Source organism: Cynoglossus semilaevis, chromosome 8 (assembly GCF_000523025.1).
Source record: "Cynoglossus semilaevis isolate Cse_v1.0 chromosome 8, Cse_v1.0, whole genome shotgun sequence".
Classification (NCBI taxonomy): Eukaryota; Metazoa; Chordata; class Actinopteri; order Pleuronectiformes; family Cynoglossidae; genus Cynoglossus; species Cynoglossus semilaevis.
The window spans coordinates 24,744,232-24,760,649 of NC_024314.1; the positions used below are offsets into that span (position 1 = coordinate 24,744,232).

The 16,418-nt window shown below is 43.0% G+C and overlaps 1 protein-coding gene across 6 annotated transcripts in view; it reads right to left on the reverse strand.

Annotated features, from left to right (window-relative positions):
* Positions 1–16,418, reverse strand: part of foxp2 (forkhead box P2) — a 107,380-nt gene that overhangs the window by 57,444 nt on the left and 33,518 nt on the right. For 4 of the 6 annotated variants that reach the window (XM_025057162.1, XM_025057163.1, XM_008315831.3 and 1 more), the window contains one exon: positions 4,447–4,633. The exons of 1 other annotated variant lie outside the window; for it this stretch is intronic. In XM_025057162.1, the coding sequence (XP_024912930.1) occupies positions 4,447–4,623 (177 nt within the window). In that variant the 5' untranslated portion in view covers positions 4,624–4,633. Of the gene's footprint in view, positions 1–4,446; positions 4,634–15,176; positions 15,601–16,418 lie in introns of those variants that run through there. One more of the 6 variants, XM_025057165.1, reaches the window with a different exon arrangement.

The window sequence follows — 16,418 nt, forward strand, 5'->3', positions numbered from 1 at the left end:
AGGGGGGTGGGGGGGGGGGACTACAGACCTATATGTCACAGGTCTGTATGTATTACCCTGTAGGGAGCGACTGTCCAATGTCAGGCTGGAAATAAAAAGAAGAATGGCTCTTCATTGTAAATAAGTCAGACACAAGGAGCTCTGCCGGAAATATAGTTTCAATGAAAAGCCGGGTGGAAGAAATCATTTCACAGGTGCTGCTTCTCCTCCACCACTTCTCCAGCCTTTACAGGGACGACGGTGGTTAACAAAAGGGCTCCTTTATGGAATTGTTCATATTTCAGGACAGGTCTTTCTCTTGTCCTAAGAGGTGATTGATGCATTGGGCCGGAGCTGGTGTCTTATTTACACAGTTGAGTGGGGCAATCTCAGGCCTGAAAGATAAACCTAATGAGCTTCTTTGTGTAAGGGTGCAAATGAGAGAGAGCGTCCTCCCTCCCTCCCTCCCTCCCTCTCCACCTCTCTCCCTCCCTCGTTCCCGCTCTCTATCCAAAGGGACAGTCTGGGTGATTAGGCCTTTAAATTATGCTCAAGGGCAAAGCCTAGATTTGCATCTTTTGTGTGAGCGCGTGTAACAGAAAGACAGATGCAGGTGAAGGGCACGGGGAGGAATATGCTGGAGGCTTGTTTGTGGGAGGAGATGGATGAACGCGGCACATCAGATTATTTACAGACAGACTTAACGACAAACTTGCGTTGTAATAAGGGAGAGGTGAGTCTACAACGTAAGTGCACACACACACACACACACATATTGTCATTGGTCTGTGGTAACTTTCTCCCTAATGACTTTCATTTTGGGGAAAATTTCATTTGCCCCTAAAGCCTAAATATTACCCATCACCGGCTGTCAGATTTCTCATCCCCTCTGTTTCCTCCAGCTAAACAGCTCAGAAGGCAGGTTAATTGCTGTCACTCTCAAGTTGGACCACTGCCTAGCTCTCGTGTAGCGACAGGGGTAGCCTAGAAGAAAGATGGCACCTCGGCGCATTCATTGTAATTCCTGTCAAACTGCCTCAGTCATTTAAATGGGCCCGGGTAGTTTGCATTTTGCTGTATCATGTGCCTCAGGAAAACAGTAAAATGCACACCCAGCATGGTTTACCAACATGTCAACCTCTGCTACACACACACACACACACACACACACACACACACGTGCAGATAACTCTGGGTTTTGGAGCCAAAAGAACCCAGGGTCAGATGAAACTTTCGACACCGGTTAAACGTTTTTTTTTTTTTTTTTTAAATGAACACAAAGCCAGAAGAAACACACTCACAAGAACCTTAGTCTGGTGCTGAACATCGATACACTTCCTACAGCGGTGAGCCCATTTAGAGGGGCAGTGGTCCCGAGAATTGGCTCATCAATCCCACCGATAACCCCGGCAGGATTAAGTCTACAGACCACTGTAATCAACTAACAGCCTCATTATGGACATTATGGTATGGATCCAAAAGATCAATGGCGCCCCCTCGCCCCGCGTACACACACATACACACCAGCAGACGATATTAACATAAAAAAAAAAACCTTCTAGGGCTGATGATAAAATGATTGGGAATAAAACCTTAGCATATTTCTGGCTAACCCCTTCTCTCTTTCTTTTTTTTTCTTTAACAAGGCTGCTCTCTTCTTTCTTTTTCTTTTTTTTTCTTTAACAAGGCTGCTTTTATAGTTACCATTTAGCATAGTAATTAGGGTTGTGTAACATTCATCATTTGCTCTGATACATATCTGTAGCTGGCAAATTGCAATCAGATACAGTGAGTATCTAATCTGTGATCTCAAATCAAATTAGGTCTATTTAGACAACCTTGGGAGCCGGGGTGGTGAAACCCCGAACAGAAATTAGAGGCTGGAAATTCAATTGTGACACGATGGCTGTGGACTTTAGATGCATGGATAATGGAGTGTGTGGGTCTCACACACACACAAAAATTACAACATATGAAAATACTACTTGGGATAAAAGTTAAAATGAGTGCATCATTTATTTTGAGTCGACATCTCCCTGATCATGATTTGAATATAGAAATAATTGCTCTTGTGCTCCTCGGACTTGATCTGTGTCCCACAAGCCTGTGGCCGAATCTGAGGCAACGAGACCTTAAGATGCTGCTTTTCTAATTATAGCTGCAGGTGGTATTTTGGAGCTGCTAGGTAATGGCACAACCCACAGGGACAGTGGAGAATTCATCAGTGCTTATTATTAATCATCCCCCCAGCAGCGTGATGAGAGACTGCAGCTTCTATACCCACTGGACCACTCAATGTCATTCCAAATGTGGCTGGGAAATTAAACCCAACAGCCTTCCTTCAAAATGCACTAAGAGCAGACATGGGCTGGAATTTATTATGGCACACAGGTGCAAAAAGAGAGACAGGGAAAGAAAAAAAAAAAAATCCAAGCACGGATGGACACATGCATATAGGACCACATAATATCCATCATTCACACACACACACACACACACACACACAGAGTGCCATTCACCTACACAGACCTGTCAACATCCCAATCACCTTCCTCAAAAAAAAAAAAAAACTGTAGCATGTGAATAACAGCACTTCTTCATGGTGCTGACAGATGAACTGTTAAAAAAAAAAAAAAATCCTACTTGGGCCACGCTCATTTTGCAAAGAGATGCCCGTGTGCGCACGCCACAGGAAGTGCGTGTGAAGTTAACAGCGTCGGGCCCCTGTTTTAAAAAGCCTCCAGAGACCTGTTAGCTGGACTGCTCGTTTCAATGTGTCTGTCTTTGGGTACGGAAAAGGCTTTGGACCGGCCCCTTTTACACGGTGCATACTGTCACCCATCCTTCTCCCCCTCCCTCCTCCACACGTACCTCACCCACCCACACCCTCACTTCACCCACCACGGTGGACTTCTCCTCTCGTAGCCACGTGTCCGTCTCAGGGATCTAACTAGACACTGGCTTTTCCCCACAATAACACAGTTTCCATTCTTTTATCCGATACTTTGTCACTCTTCATGACTTACTGACTGCTGAAGCAGCCATCAAACACTACTGTTTCAACTCTAGACCACAATAGAACATGTTTGAAGATGTTTTCCAGCTCTTTTTAACACATTCAGACGTGAACAGAAAAGACCAGAAGACGGGGGGGGATGTCGTCCCCCCCCCCACACACACACAAAGACACACACCAGAAAACATCAACACATCGGCGCCTATTGTGTTAACCCGACCAACCTGACCTCATGGGGGGGGGGGCTTTAGCTGCTACCATGAACACATGGGCAGCAGAAGAACACAAGTGTATGCGCGTGCATGAAAAATCCCCTGTCCGGCCCTGAAGGGCTTCACTCTTCATGATGAACCTGGTACCATTGTCCCTCGTCCACCCCGGAGCACTCTGACCCTTTGACCCCGTCTACCACTGCTCTTTTGGCGAACTGTCAAAGCCATCATTCACAGCGAAAAGACACGAGAGACACTCGACTCCTTTTGCTCTGCTGGTGGCTGACTTTTCACAGCTCCTGCCCTCAGCTACCCCCACGACACCCCCCCCCCCCCCCACACACACACACACATACACACACACCCGACAGTATTTTGTTCAACCTTAACTTAGTCTGACAGAGGAGACCAGAATCTCTTCTGTCAGACACTTCTGTTTTTGACAATAGGGAAAAAGAATATTTTTAATCCATGTTGCTTAAATAAAAGCAACGCAAATGTAGCGAATTCAGTGTATTTCACCTAAAAATAAAATAAAATATATATCTAAATATATATACATATATATATAAAGTGCATGCCCTGACATTTCTCCTGTGCTGTGTGAGTTGAGGGTAACGTCTCTGCATGTGTCTGAGACTTCAACCAATGGCGAATTAGGAGGCCCTCTGGTGGATACAACACTGCTATGACAGACAAAAAAAAATAATACACATGCATACACAACTCAAACATACAGTATGCTCTGACGCACACACACACACATTTTCCCTGCTTCACTCAGCCTCTCTCTCTCTCACACACACACACACACACACACAGACACATCCTTAACTCTTTACTCTTTCACTTAAGCAACTGCAACAATACGCCAAAATACCCAAGAAAAACACGGTAAACAACTGAAACTGTCACTTGAATATTGTAAATACTTCTCTCACACTGCAGGCACAAACACAAACAGCCGGTAAAACTGTCTAAACAAGGTTGTTTACACACGATTCAAATCCACAAACAAACAAAAAAATACTCCCAAAAAAACAAATTTCAGAGCTACTACTGGTTTGGCAGAAAAAAAAAACAAACTCCAGAGCTGCCTGAAGAGAGAGCAGGGCAGAACAGAGCGGGAGATAGAGAGAGAGAGTGAGAGAGGAGGGGGAGCTGAGTGTGAGAGCATGAGAGAGAGTGAGAGTGAGGCAGAGAGAGAGAGAGACGAGACGGGGGAGAAACACAACTTACCTGCTGTTGTTGCAGATGCAGCAGCTCGACTGTGCTTACTTCGCTGCTCGTGTCACCAGCGCTTGATCTCCCATCTCTACTGCCAGCCTCTAATTGGCTGCTGCTTAGGGTGCTCATTCCATTTTGACTCATTGAACTGTTGCTTATTGTCTCTGTGGCCGACTCCTGCATCATCATGATTTAAAACCTAGAAGTGATTAAGAGGCACCAGTTAGGGCTCTCCTTCTTACAATTCCCCCCTTTTTCTTCCCTCCTATTTCTTTTTCTCTCCCTCTTTTTTTTTTGTTACGCTTCCATTATCAAGCCCTCGGTCTCCCCCTCTGCAAATTAAAGCATTTAAAGAAGAGAGAGAGGGGGGTTGAAAGAGAAAGAAGGGGGACGAGGGGGGATGCAGGAGGAGCAATTATGCATTCATTGTGTAAATGAAGCAATACAAAGAGATGCACATCCTGGTGCTGTTCAAAATGGGAGGAGTTCCTAAATACATATATACAAATATATATATATTTTATATATATATATTTCAAATTATATTATTTACAAAAATTGTGGATTTTCTAATTATTAATCAAAGCCTTGAACTTGTAATGTCTTGGAAATGTATAAATAATAATAATAAAAAAACCATTTAACCAAAGTATGTGACTGAGGATACTCTCTCAGACATTAAGACACCACAGGCAGAGCAGAAGGGAAAAAAAAACTGCCCCTAAATAGTCTGACGTAACTGAATGAAGTTGCCTAATGACGCAGAGCTAATCATGCAAAATTAAAATTTGGTGATGGGCTGGGAGGAGGAAAAGGGAGGTGCCAAATTTCCCAGCGTAGAATGAACACTGAAATAGGCTCGTCATCGTTGCTGTTACTAAATAATAAAATCTGCCTCACAGGCTTCTGTGAAAGAGACCTGCAAAATGACTGTTTCCTTTTTTCAAGTTCAATCCTCTTTAATTTTCTGGTGGATTTTGAAAAACAACCATCATCTCAAAATGCTGTTTTTTTTTTCATATTTAAAATTTGTTTCAAATTCAGTAAAATATATCCTGGAATAGGTTCATGGTATTTATCAGACATGAAATCAATGTTTAAGAAAGAATGGGGGAAAAAAAAAAATCTATCAAGAGTATCACTAATGATTGTGCTAAAAACAGCATAAATTATGCATATTACCTCCTCTCTCTCTCCAGTAATAAATGTTTTATCATTTTTCTTTCTCCCCTGGATTTAATGCTCTGTATTTTCACTGGGGCAGAGATGAGCCCAAAGCAGCATCAGTCGACACTTCCTCGATAAATAAATTAAGTCCAACACACACACACACACACACACACAAATGCGGCAACTCGGAAACATGTCCTGTTGTTTCCAGATTCTCCATTGTAAAAATAATTATTTTGATATTAATAAATAAATCGCAGAAACTGATGAGATCTATAAAAACATAAAAAATAAAAATAATAATAATAAAAGTCCTGTCACGATCAGTACTTCTTCCTGTTTCCATTTCTACTCGGCCCCTGCAATTTTTTACTACTTGCAGTACAAATACTTGAAGGAGCTTCGTCCCTTCGTTCGCCAGAGCAATAAGGTAATAACACACGCAACAAAAGAGAGGGACAGATGACGATGACGACTCTGTGTGTGTGTATGTGAGCGCACATTTGTGGACACGGTTATTGCCCCTGTATTGTTTGGCCAGTTTTAATAGAAGTGTGTCCAGATCCTGCGATGTGTGTGTACGTGTGTGTGTGTGTGTTTGACAAGGGGCAGATACGGCAGAGGCCTTTAAGGATGTCTACAGCCAGGCTAAACAGGATCCAGCCAGCGAGAACAAACAGGGCTGAGCAGTTACACAGAGCAGGGCGACAGCTGCCCGGGACACAAGTAAATAGGGAAGAGGCCAGGACAAGGCATGGTTGTGAACAAACAGGCCCCTGTTTAACACCACGCCACTCACTGCTGATGGAGAGCGACGCAGAAAAAAAAGGCAGACGAGGAGGAGGAGGAGGAGAGAGAGAGAGAAGAAGAGGTGAGGTTGGAAGAGAGAAAGAGACAAACACAGGAGGTGGAGAGAGAGAGAGAGAGAAAGTGTGGGAGGGAAGAAGGTGGTGGTGGTGGTGGGGGGGAGGTACGTCAATGTGACATCCAATCCAGTGATGAATCTCAGCATAAGAAACTCAAGGCTGCAGTGGAGATCAGCCGGCTAATAAGTATTCAAATTAGGCATAAATTTTACATGGCCAGTGTTTAAAATATTCAGAGAAAGACTGTCTGATTGCTTTTACTAGCATTTTATGAACATTATAATGGAGATTAAATTTTTTATTTCATTCTTTACTTAATTCTATACACAATATTACATATACATATATATGCATATATAATACATATATATATATTTATGTGGATTCTGAGATGTAACGTAAATGACAAAATTCACAAAATTAACTTTTGTGTAGAGTATATTTAAAAAAACAAATCTGATAAAAGTAAGAAAAATATATAAATATTTTTTTTTAAATTTTGTTTTTTTTTAACCATCCAGGTCTGAAAAAACATTGCACTTTTATCCATTAAAATCTTCTGCCCTCTTCTACAAACAAACAAAGTCTTCGCATCGTGCACGCTACGCTCGACCGCGACGTAATGATAATGCAGATGTATGCGAGTAAGTGTTTGCGGAGATCAGATGGTGCTTTAACCTTAATGACGGCGGTGAGATAAATTAATTAGCCGTCTAAAGGCGGCATTCAAATCTGCCAATTAGAATGTCAATTAGAAACACAGTCGGGCTGCGGTGATGAGCACGGCACTACTGAGCTGTGGATCTGTGTGTGAAGTGTTGGAGGGGGTGGGGAGGTGGGGGGGGTGGTGGTGATGGACCTGTCACAAGCACAAAGAGGCTCACACACACACACACACACACACACACACTCAATAAGAAACTCAATAATCAAGAGAGACAGATAGTGACAATATTCCTGAGGGTGTGACTGTATGCAAAAGTGTGTAAATCTACATTTGGTTGTGTGTGTGTGTGTGTGTGTGTGTGTGTTTGTGTGTGTGCCTAGACCACAAGTTCATCACACCCTGTGCTCGCTCCCTGAGGTGTACCAGCCCCGACCTCCACCGAGCCCGTCTTGAACCGACGAGGTCGCGAGGAGCCAAGCCACCTGCAGCTAAAACACCCAGCCAGGCCCGCGCTCTAATGTGTGTGTGTGTGTGTGTGCCTTCGTCGGCGCTGGTGGCAGCGTTCAATGCCGCCTGAGTGAGGGCTGCCAGCTTGCCCACACGTGTGTGTGTTTGACATTCCATAATTTGCCGGTGTCCTGCATTTCAACACACCCACCGTTTGATGCCGTTTCCCTTAAACCATAATCTTCCAATGAAGGAGAACCCAGACTACTTATTACCGTCCTCGGAGACGGAGAGGGAGGCTGTCGCTGCCCTCGTAACACGCTGCTAAATCTCCAGACGTATAGCTCTGGAAAAGGAGGAGGATGATAGTGATACTATCTGCTGCTGCTGCCGCCGCTGAGGGTTTAGGGTTGTGAAGAGGTGGGAAGACAGCGAGAGACGCAGACAAAGCTGCGGCCGTCCTACGCCGACGCGGAGGCTGGCTATGATGAAAGATACTCCCCTAATAAAGTAAAGAGAGAAAGACAGACGCTTTATTTGCCAGCCTTCAGACCTAGCCCAGATTTTGTCTCATTCCTCGCGCAACCATGGCCCCTGGTCGCTTTTTCTCTCCGGCACGGGCAAATATTTACACTTGAATCTTACACTAGGCAAATCTCTGTCTTGACAACACATTTGGCCCTGAAGATTGGGGGACGACATTCTCTTCCATCATCCGAGAATTGATTCAACAAAGGTGTGAGAAAGAAAGCCAGCCCTTCGTCGTCTGGTACACAAACTCTCCCTCGTTCTCCCTCTCTCTCTCTCTCTCTCTCTCATACACACACACACCTATCATTAAGTTTTTTAGGAGCAGCTCTCCATCTTTGTTTGCGAGCTCTAAAAGCCCTAAATGTAGCCTCATTACCTGGCCTGTCTCCCGCTCTATCATGTGCAGTAAACACACACTATGACACTGGTCATCCATCTAGTGGGAATACACAGCTGTCTGCCGTGCTCCAAAACTGTCTGCTGGGGAAACACTGGGGAATTTAACACACGTGTACACATGTTCTCTCCCACACTCACACTCACACTCACACTGTTGTTAACAGACAACAAGCATGATACCGGTTCCCTTCAGAAGCTCCTGACGATCCATTTACAGTGCGAGGTCGCTCTGAGCTTTGTCTATCTAAACACATTACACCATCAATTATGCATGAGTCGCAAAACATGTTTTGTTTTTTTTTTCAAGACAATATGATTATGGAAAGAAAAGTGACCGGTAAAATCTGTGATCCCAGATGTTCCACTTTATTATCAGTGCACACTCCAGGTGGCACGGAGGAATTTTAGTGGTTGGGGTTGGATCAAAATTTATATAAAAAAAAAAAAAAATTAAAATTACATTTAGCAGTCTGCTGCCTACTCACGGCGCTCTGATCAAGTCCAGATATGGCTACCATTTAAAATAATCACAGATTCTGTGCTTGAGTGAAATTAATTCATCATTGCCATACGTTTCCATGCATAGAAAATAAAGAAGTGACTAAGCACGGGGGCCCCCACATACTCAATACTTCATATTGCTTAATAAATCAAAATGCCACTTATGTGCAGCCCCGTTACAATTCAGTGACGGATTCAACTCCCACTGAAGAAGGGAGCAAAGTTTGAAATGACTTCATCAGAGAAAGACCGCGAACGTACGACCCCCAAACAATGATCATGTGTTTGTGGTTGAGTGTGTTGTAAGTTTGCTACAGCATGAAGAGGAGTGGGGGGGCTGGGGGGGGTCAACAAGCAGTTTATTGCAGCCCTCAGACTTAAGCAGTGATTTTTTTCTTTTTTGTGTGTGTGTCGCAGATAAAAAAAAAGAAAAGAAAAAAGAAACCACTTGGAAACATGTGTTCGACAAAAACCCCCAGTCTATTGGATTAAATAAGGTAAGTCAGGCTGTCGCTCTTCAAAATTAAAAGCTTCCTTTTTGGCACTAAGGAGACACCATAAAGGAGCATTAATGACTGCTTTCTATAAAAAACCTGTGTATGGTAATGGTCTCTGCTCTCAGATATAGGAATTTCAAAAGTGCTGCAGCGTTGAATGAGAATGGCTTTGGAAGAGAAGCGGTTGAGGGAAAATCATATTTACAAAATCAGGAGTCGGGGGGGCGGAGGAGGAGGAGGAGGAAGGGGGGTGGGGGGGCACAAATGAAAAGAAATGAACGTGAATAATGGACTTTGACTTTTTTTTCCCCCTTTCTCAGGATTAACACTATTCAAAGCGACGGAATCAAATGTGGTTATCTCCTGTCCAATGAGCTCCTGCGCTGACAAAACCTCAAGTCACATTTCAACTCTTCATTCCAGTCGACAATAAATTGTGGTTCTGCGATAGAACACAGTCGAGAAGTCGAGAATGTTCCAAACTTAATTCCCTTCTATTTACTATGAGGAGATGACACAGAATAAGATAAAAAGACGGACTATTTGCCACAGCGTCCCTGAACGGTGTGTGTGTGTGTGTGAAGCCAGACTAAGTGTTGATGGAGTTCAGGAAAAAGACAGATGACAAAGAAAACCATAGGAAAGTGTGCAAAGTGCCTGTTCAATTTCACCACGCACACAATGTCTCCTTCAAATCAAATACAAGAGTCATTTGTGAACAGCGCGCATGATACGGCGTTAATACGACTCCTCTTTTATAAGAATTCGGCTTTGAATGCGACAATAGCAAAAAGCAAAAAAAAAAAATTGTCGTACAATGCTTATACAGTACGTTACAAAAAAAAGGAAAACACTAAGCTAAGGGATTTAATTTGATTAAATGAAACGCACTGCTGTACAGTAGTAAAATGTGATTTTTTTTTTACAGTACCATTGTGGATCAGCACGCACCTCACAGAGAGGGTTAAAAAAAAGTCACTCTTTTTACCCCCAGCATTAGAGCTCATCACATATCATTTACATTTTCCCCATACGGCTGCTCCCTCTGCTGCTGCAGGAGACGGCGCCACGTGCACGAGCGGGGGGAAAAGACAAGTGACGAAAGCCCATCAGTCGACTCTCATTTGCATATTTGCCAATTCTATTAATTAACTCGGCCCACCTAATCAGGGCTAATTGACCTATAAAGAGGGAAGGCTTCATTGTCTCATCCAATCATCTTTACCGAGTGCAGAGGAGGTGCGGAGCTCAAAGCCGGGTACTTCCGACCTGATGGTATTTATAGACCTCGTGTGAGGAAGTTTTTTTCATGTTGTTGTACATTTAGGACAGAGCAGCTTTAACACGGACCTGGATCTGTAATAAAAGCCAGCAGAACAATAACAAGAAGAAGATGAAGAAGATGAAGATGAAGAAGAAGAGGAGGAGGAGGAGGTGGGGTCAAAAGATGAAAACGGAGACATTTTTAACGCTTCTTGTCGAGTCGAGGACAAAACCCAAAAAAGGAACTACTGACAGGCTGCTGTCCTGACTCCGCCGCTCCCGCCACAGCAGGACAGAACCGGCGGACAGGCGCGGGGAGGCAGCCGCGGCCGGCAGGAGCCACAGAGACATAGCTCATTGTGACATTTCCAGTTATTTCTGCTTGATTAGGGCCATTATGTCTGCAGCTCTGATTTATGTTGTCATTCCCCCTCAGCAGTCCTGCATCGATAGATCTTAATGAATTGGTAAATAAGGGTGAAGATTGCAGTTGACAACATCGCAACATTCCTCATTCATACCAGACAAGATTTATGTAACCAATTAGGAGCATAACAGGAGGGTGGGAGGGTCAGAGGGAAAAGGATAATCTTTTCTGAGGAAAATTACAAATAAATATATATATATATATAAAAACCCTCGACAGAAAAATAGACAATGGAGACTTTTTTTTTTTACACTCCGGCTTAGTCACACTTTTACATGCCCGGCTGGGGACTTCAGGCTCAGGAGGATTCAGTTCTTTATCTGACTGAGAAATGAAACTGACAGAAAAAAAAAAAGAAAAAGAAAAAAAACACAGACTGCCTTACAGTGTGTATTTCCCATCTGCTATTGAACCCAAAACAATTTAAGGATCAAAGAAGAAAAAATAATTAAAAAACCAATCCACTCTCTTATTATAAAAAAGCACAAATAAAGCAACTTGACGAAGCATTAAAAATGGAGCCAAGACAATACAACAATATGCACATTTTTTGTCTTGCAATAAACAAAAAAAATAATTTCACCTGCATATGCTGATAAACAAAGCTCTTAAAAAAAAAAGAAAGAGTTTTGATCATCAACAGTGAGCGACAGCCCAGGAGGAGCCATAGGGTAGGAGTGAACAGAGGTGGAAAATTAAACCAGAGTGATACGGGAGTTTGGCTCCTTTCAGCCTCTCTCCCCCTTCAAGCACATGCAAATGAGGCCGTGCTGCTTAACTGCATCATTTATGTGGATAATAGCGGCATCATCATTATGGGAGCTCAAATTAAATTACATCACAATTAGCATAACAAAGTGATTGGTTAAACTTTCAAAACAAATAACGCGTCCGTGTTAATGAACGGTGTTAATTGGCCGGTTTTCGTTCTAAATAAAACATGTGGGTAAACGTGTTTTTATCAAAGAGAGAAAATTTAAAAAAAAAATGAGAGAGAATTTAAAAAAAAAAATCAAAAATTAATTTTCTACCTCCTTTCATTGAAACACAAAAATAAATAAATAAATAAAACAGAAGAAGATACAAAGACGCCAAAAAGTGCCGGGGGATTTGTAATCTTAAATATTAAATGTGTAGCATTTAATTTTATTGTGCTAAAGAACCTATTACATTCCAGGCTCTGGAGAACAATGTAAATTATCTGCCTTCAAAATGGAGTTTGGCCAATTCTGAATGTGAACTAATCACATAGCTCATTATGCATTAGGGTATTAAATTATGAAGAGGAGTCCCTTTCGCAGTCCTGCACAAAGCCCTATGAAATGTTAATAATATGCCCACAACGGTCCAATACCACGCCTCGCTCGCCCTCATCAATATTTAAGTAAACAAATGATCTCGCTCGCCTTTGATAAAGATAATTAGTGCTTTACCGATTATTAGTCTCGTGACCGCTCTCATCTTCAAGCTCAACATCTGTGTCATTTTTTTTTTCTCTCACCCGAGAAGAGAAAGAACAAATACGACAAAACTTCAAGTGACTGCTTGGCACTTTTAAAAAAAACAAAACAAAAACACACATATTTGCAACTCATTAATATATGACATCATGTCATCAGCGTATATAGATATATATAAAAACTTAAACATCAACTTTGCCCTCTCATTCTAACGTAACAATTAATTTTTAAAAAATCCTCAATGAATTGATTTAAAAATAAAAAGTGAAGCACAATTAAAAAAACGGCCAGAAATAGGAATCAACTTCAACCAAAGCAAGAAAACAACCTGGAGACTTCACACACACATACACACACACACGTGCTTTCACTCATGCAGACACACAGCGTATGTGCACACACGTGCACACACACAGACACACACACAGCTTGACTCTCTCTCTCTTTCTCTCTCTCTCTCACACACACATATATATACCCACACACACACACTTAGCAATTCATCAGTACTAATTAAGCAGCAGATTAACAGAGTCCACAGACCAAGACTGAACAGTTACACAGTGGGGACGACCGACAGGAAAACAGCAGCAGCAGACGCAGCCCGGCAATAAAACACAACCATTAAACACAGTCCAAAGCACTGAGTCGACTGTGAATGACAGCACTGATGGATGACGGATGGAGAGACGGACGGACACATGGATGGATGGATGGATGGATGGATGGATGGTGAGAGTCTGTCTTGTTTTTTTTTTCATTTTGTTTTTTTTCTTTTTTTACCTGGAAGTGAGGAGTGCCAGAGCGCTTGACCGGAGAGCAGAGTGCTTGCCCCTGCCACTGCTGAGGGAGTCTAGCAGCAACGGCTGTGTGTCGACTGGTGTCACTGCGTAGAGAGGCAACACTATCTGTGTCATCACTTCAGCCGTGTTTATGGGGGATGGCATCATAAACAAGCCAGCTCCCCCCCTGCACTCCCCCCCTCCACCGCCCACCATCCAGCCCCCGCCCCGGCTCTCCCCCTCCGCTCCCTCTCTCCTTCCCCTCTCTCCTTCGCCGCTTCACCACCACAACTGTGCCATTCATGCATACTTAAATCACCCTTCGCCCCATTAAAAAAAAAAAAAGAAAAAAAAAAAAAGAAAGCCCAGACGCCTCTCCTGACAATTATTCTATCATTTCCAGTTGTCACCAGGGCAATTACCGACCCGGGGGCCCCCTGTGTGGGTCAGACGTGCAGGCCCGGTAGTAGAGGCTTGAGTTGGGGGAGAGAAAGGAAAAAAAAAAAAAAAAAAAAAAAAAAAAGTGGGAGAAGGGACAGCAGAGGGAGTGAGAGGTGATGTGTGTGTGTGAGAGAGTGAGAAAAGAGAAAGAGAAGAAGAAAGAAAACGGGGAGAGTGTGGTGTACGGAGAGAACATTTATAAAAGAGACGGGTAACTTGTTTATTAATTACCCCTCATCATGAATTACCCCGGCTACAGATAAAATATATCACAATTACTAAAAAAAAAAAAAATCAATATTAAAACTAGATTTTAAGATTTCAAATTTAGTTACTATTAAAAGTGTCTATAAAGTCATTAATTTTTTTTAATTTTTTTTTTTAACATTAAAAAGTATGTATAAAGTCTTTAATTTTTTTATTTTTTTTATTTTTTTTTTTAAATCTGTTTGGGTTTTCTGATTGTGTGTTTGGCATGTAGGGTGAGTGAGCGTGTGTATGTGGGTGGGTCCAAGTGTGTGTGTGTGTGTGTGTGTGTGGAGTATGTGAGAGAGAGTGCGAGGGGATCTTCACAAGGGAAGCACCGTGACTCCTCCACACAGGATGCTCGCCACCTCTTCCCCTTGCACCTTGCCTGCGTGTCTACCAGCTGCAGCCGGCGCTGCTCTCGCTCTAATTACACATCTGCTTCTCTACACACACACACACAACCTTTCTCCAGTTTCCCTCACTCTCTCTCTCTCTTTCTCTCTCTCTCTCGCTCTACCATGTGCACACACACACACACGTATGCATACACACTCACTTAGACGCGACCTGCTGGACTGGCTCTTTGCTCGAAAGAGGAACCGGAGACTGAGGCAGAAGCGGAGGTAGAGCTGGAGTGTGCCGCTGCGAGGAGTGCGTTCCCACCTGAGGTACGTGCGCATGGCTTTGTTTTAGGTTAAAAAATAAAAAAATAAAAAATATTTTAAAAAATATTTAAAAAAAAAAAATGAGCGCCTGTCTGGTTGAGTGAGACTTAAATGAGTGAGAATGCGTGAGTCTGAACGGGATCAGTCGAGCGCTGAGAAGCAGCGGAGGAGACTCCGCACCGACGGCATCGCCTCCACACAGTTTCCCAGTGACGCTCGATCACAAAGCACCGCCACAAAAACACAAGTACAACATCCAATCAGTGAGGCAGAAAATGTTCATGAGTGCGATGGAAGGAAGGAAAGAAAGAAAAGAAAAAGAAGAAGAGAGGGAGAGAGAGAGAGAGGGAGAGAGAGGTATGGATGGAATGACCTACCTTTTAAAAAACGAGTGCAAAATCCACTTGAGCCATAAAGAAGCATTGGAACAAAAATAAATCTCAGAGGGAGGGAAGCATTGGCGTGTATCAAAAAAAAAAAAAAGAAGTGAGAAGGAGAATTGCCACGAGCAATAAAGAGCAACAAAAGTGAATGAAAAGAAATCGGACCCAAAAAAAAAAAGTAGAAAAACTAGCTGACGCTCACTGTCAAAGACATCAGCAGAGAAATATTTACAGTAGTGAGCGGTGAGAGAGAGAGAGAGATAGAGATAGAGAGGGAGAGAGAGAGAGAGCACCTCTGCCTGGTCGGGTCTCAGAGACAGTTGCCGTTTCAGCGCTGCCACCTAATTAAAACAAGTCAGGCAGCCCCCGCTGGATTGTTTTGACGCCAGAGGACCAATAGTACACAAAAACCAGCCGCTTGATCAGTGGGATGGGGAGAGGAGGGGGATGGAGGGACGAGGGTGGGCGGTCATGGGGAGCTTGATGGTGGGGTTGAGGAGTGAGGGGGCAGAGAGGATTGAGAGTTGGCAAAGAAATGGTGTGTGTGTGTGTACAAATGTGTGAGGGGGGGGGGGTATAGGGAAGGTATGGGGGGGTCATCAGAAAAAAAAATGCTCAGGAATCTACCCTGGTGGTTCAGAACAGGATTGACCTCCTGTTACTTTTTTTACTATGTCAAAATGCCCAAATAAATTATTTTCAAAATTTCCATAAACTGTCTGTATTTTCAGCAACTCAACACCTAATAATCCTCGAGAAATTGCGGATATAAACAAATGATAGATCATGATAATACATTTTTATGATTTAATTAAAAACAATTAAACGAGTTTTTAAGTTTCCTGTGCTGTAAAGATGGCTACGACTGAATGAATTATCATAAACTGATCGTGTAGAAACACGTTTTCTCTACTACTGTAAATAATAAAAAGAAAAAAGAATAGGGAACAAGATGAAACGTGAAAGACTACTGGTGTTTGACAATCTTTTTTAAGTCTTTATTATAGTGTTTTCCCTGCTCTCAATTTCTCTCCCTTTCTTTTCCTCCCCTCGCCCTCACCCTTTGCATGCCACAGATGTTTTTCCTAGTCGCTCCAACAGACAGGAATCCACTGGCAAGAAGAAAAGCTCGGTCTTCCCCAGGAGAGAGGAGTACAAAGCCCCTGGTCTGCACACAGCAGATGCAGACAGCCAGTCCATCTGCTACCAACTCATTGTTGCCACATGAGCCCCAGA